Source organism: Octodon degus, unplaced genomic scaffold (genome assembly GCF_000260255.1).
Source record: "Octodon degus isolate 3935 unplaced genomic scaffold, OctDeg1.0 scaffold00091, whole genome shotgun sequence".
NCBI lineage: Eukaryota > Metazoa > Chordata > Mammalia > Rodentia > Octodontidae > Octodon > Octodon degus.
Window position 1 is genome coordinate 10459959 of NW_004524667.1, and position 3836 is coordinate 10463794.

A 3836-nucleotide genomic window follows, 5' to 3' on the forward strand; every position below is an offset into this window, starting at 1 on the left:
TTAGCAAAGCACAGGGACCACGGTTCAATCCCCCAGCACCACATGCCAGCCAGCCCCGCCCCCTGGTGGGCTGAGCTGGCCACACACACACACACACTAAATAAAATTTGGAAAAAAAAAATACAAAATAAATTATTCGAATTGTACCCATATAATTAATAGCCGGGTTCATGGAAAATTATTTAGGGACGCCTTTACCCCTACAACAGTTTACAAGACAAGTTTTATAAGCACCTCTAATGCTTCCAATGGGATTTGACAGAGGCTGTAGGAGAACAGGAAGCACTAAGAATAGGACATGCTAAAATTCCTTTAGGCATCTATTAGAAATAAATGTCTTTGATGAAATAGTATTGCTGCACAGAAAATCTTTCTAGCATAAGAGAAAAATCAAAGAAACTTCCATAAGGGAGACTCCATGTTGATGACATTTGTGTAAAGCAAGCATCGTAAAGTACATAGCCAACAACACTACTATGTGGCTTGGCTTTGCTGACAGCCCCAGCATCATTCATCATAAAAACTCCAGTGGTACCTGGTTTCCCAAATGCTTCACTTACAAACAATTTAGCTCACAAGCAGAAGTGTTTGGTAAAATTTAGTTTTTGTTTGCAAACTGCACTGGATGACAAACATGAGCATGGCCATCTTTCTCACACAAACACAAACACGGCCATCTTTTCCAAAGTTGTAGAACAAATGAAGCGTGTAAACTGAGGTGCCAGTCTATTTCCATTACTCTAGGACCTGAGTATATAACAGCAAGCATAGCTACCATCCTCATGGAACATAACATCTAGCAAGGGAGACAGACGTAAAGCACAGTCATTCCCTTGTGTCAGTGAGGCCTTGGTTCCAGGATGCTCATGATTATACACAATGTCATAGTATTCACAATAATATATGCAGCCTTCGTATGTACTTGCATTTCTACATTACTTATGATACCTAACACCATAAATACTACACATTATAAATGCTATGTCCTTATACTGTACTATTTAGGAAATCATGACAAGGAGAAAACATCTGGCCAGGCATGGTAGTACATACCAGTAATCCTGCTACTCAGATTGCAGAAGTAACAGAATCACAAAGTTCCAAGCTACCCTGCACAAAATATAAAGGCCTATCTCAAAATATTTGTTCAAGACAGGGCCTCACTTTGCAGTGCAAGCTGGCTTTGAACTTACTATGCAGCCCACGCTGGGCTCAAACTCACAGAGATCTTCATGCCTCAGCCTTACAAGGGCTGGGATTATAGGCATGCATCATGCCTGGCCTGTCTCAAAATTATTTAAAAACTTTTTACAGGTTGGAGATACAGCGCCCCTGAGTGTCATTCTGTAAATGTCATCATGCCACTAAGTTACAGGCCAGGATGCTAGCAGAGCTTACATGAGGGCCAGAGTCAAGTAATCTTAGTACATAGGTGGCGGGCAGGGATTCAGGGCAGAGATAGTCTGTGCACAGTCTCTGAAGGCAGGAGGATCTTATCCAGTCTAGGAACTGAAAGAGATGTGTAGACATCCAAGCTAATAGCTCAAGTTCATAGCTGCAGTAAGAATCTTGACCTCTAAAAAGAGGCCTAGACCGGGTACAACTCAAACGTCTTTGGTTTAGAAATGGTATTTCATGTAACAGAAACCAGAGAGTTCTTAGGCAAGATGAGTGAGACTGTATGGGTAGAAAAGGGTCAGGATTATTTGTCAAATCACAGAAAAATGTGTGATTCTTCTCCTTGCAAACAAAAGAATTAAGTATCATGTAATGTTACAATTACAACAGTGTTCTCCTTATTCAAAAGATGTAGAATGTATAACATTCTTGAAGAAATGACAAGACCTAAGAAAAATACTTCTCCCAGTGAGTGTACGGGGTTACATATTGTACAGCAGCTTATTTAGCACAGCACTTCCTTTCAGCCTGAACTGCCCTAGAAAAGGGATCTGAACACACTAATACATCTGTGTACTTCACAAGACAGAAATGCTGAGTCTGCAGAACTGCCTGCTATGGAAACTACTTCACGATAAGCATTCAGCAGGTCCTGGAGGGATGTGGCATCAAGAAGAGCAGAAAAGCCTTTTGCTCTATGTACTCAGAAATTATCAACTTTCAGGACTACAACTACTTCCTTCAACAACTTGCCCTGCACAGCTGCGGGTGAAGATTACATAGTATGTACTCAGTCTACTAAGCAGTGACCAGGTTACAGTTAGGAAAGAGCTAAGTTAACATGTTCCACACTTTATGGAAGTATGACATGCCTTAATAGAAACTCACCTGATTTATTTGAAGCATGTTAAGACAATATTGATCAAACTTCTGTATCCCTCAGGGCTCCAAAAACTGGAAAATGAAAATGAAGAAATAAAGTCAAAATTAGGTGGTAACCCCAGTGACCAGCATTTTAAACACACACTTTTGATCAAAGTCAAATACACAATGGAGTTTGTTGATCCAGATAAATCAGAAAACTTTCTGTGATGATGAGAATGTTCTGTACATATGCTGCACATGCTATCCAATCCAGCAGACACCAGCTACATGCGACTGCTGAGCATGTGAAACATAACTAATGCAACCAAGAAAGCAAATGTCTAATTTTCCTGAATGCTAATTTAAATTTAAATATACACATGTGACTACTGGACCATGCAGCTCTAGATTGCTGAACAAAGTCCCTTCCAGTTCTAGAGTTAGAAAAAGACAGTAAAAGGGAAGCTGTTAACAAATCACCAAAGTTTCAGAATAACTTTACACATATATACCCTTGCTCTAGTCAGTTTATAAACAGCTCTGCTCCCATCCTCTATGATCATTTATGATAAGGTAATTCTAAAAAAGAGGGAATACATGTTATGGAACTGCATACATAGTATGATAACCTTGCTACACATGTTCTTTTTTTGGATTTATTTTGTGCTTGTTTCCTATTATCAGTATAAAAATACTATGCACATTAAAATTTTACATAAAATTTTCTTAAAAACAACAGTCACTGTCATGATATAATCTAACTGCTGTATACAGCCAAAAATCCTCCCTTTGGTTGCATTTCTTTTATGAGCTTAGTTTCTTCTATATTTAATTTAGAAATAGATGCCAACAAAGAGAAGCAAACACCAAACTTACCTGTAAACAAATCTTAACATCTTAAAATGAGAGAGGTTCACATAAAATATAAATGATGTAAAGGCACCTCCACTTAGAAAATTACCTACCAATCAAGAACATAGCAAAAGAGCTAAATCCTATCACTTGGGTAGAAATTTTGATGCTGTAAAATCTTAATACTTAACTTTCCCTCAGAACCAAGACTATAGATGTTTACAGAGACACACATGTATCTGGCTACCATTTTCTCATGAAGACAATTAATCAATTTAGAAGGACTCTGAAAACTGAATGTTTCATACACTAGTGTCCTCAGCATCTGTACTCATTTTGTATTGCTTTTCTATAGGATGCTATAGAAAGAGTACAGTGCCTGGGTACCGGTAAATCTGAGTTTAGTCTAAATTATTCAGGAAACTACCTTTTTTTTCTTTCGTTTATATATTTGGTACAGGGTCTCACTATACAGCGCAGACTCACAGTGATCCTCCTGATCCTCCCAGTGCTGGGATTACAGGAATGCGCCACCAGACACAGTTGTCAGCTCAGCTTGCCCTGGGGGTGAGAGCAGGGCTGGTGCAGCACGCAGAACCTGGGATCAAACCCAGATCCCTGTGCTTGCCAAAGCAGGCACTCATGGGCTGGGGAGATGGCTCAGTAGAATAAGCGCTTCCCTGGCAAGTGCAAGGGCCTGAGTTCAATCCCCAGTTCTGCAA

The 3836-nt window shown here is 39.5% G+C and overlaps 1 protein-coding gene across 7 annotated transcripts in view; it reads right to left on the minus strand.

Annotated features, from left to right (window-relative positions):
* Stau2 (staufen double-stranded RNA binding protein 2) overlaps positions 1-3836 on the minus strand; it is a 353933-nt gene that overhangs the window by 342305 nt on the left and 7792 nt on the right. For all 7 annotated transcript variants that reach the window (XM_004637550.3, XM_023722370.1, XM_004637549.3 and 4 more), the window contains exon 2: positions 2287-2352. In XM_004637550.3, coding sequence (XP_004637607.1) covers positions 2287-2304 — 18 coding nt within the window. In that variant the 5' untranslated portion in view covers positions 2305-2352. The remainder of the gene's footprint in view (positions 1-2286; positions 2353-3836) is intronic.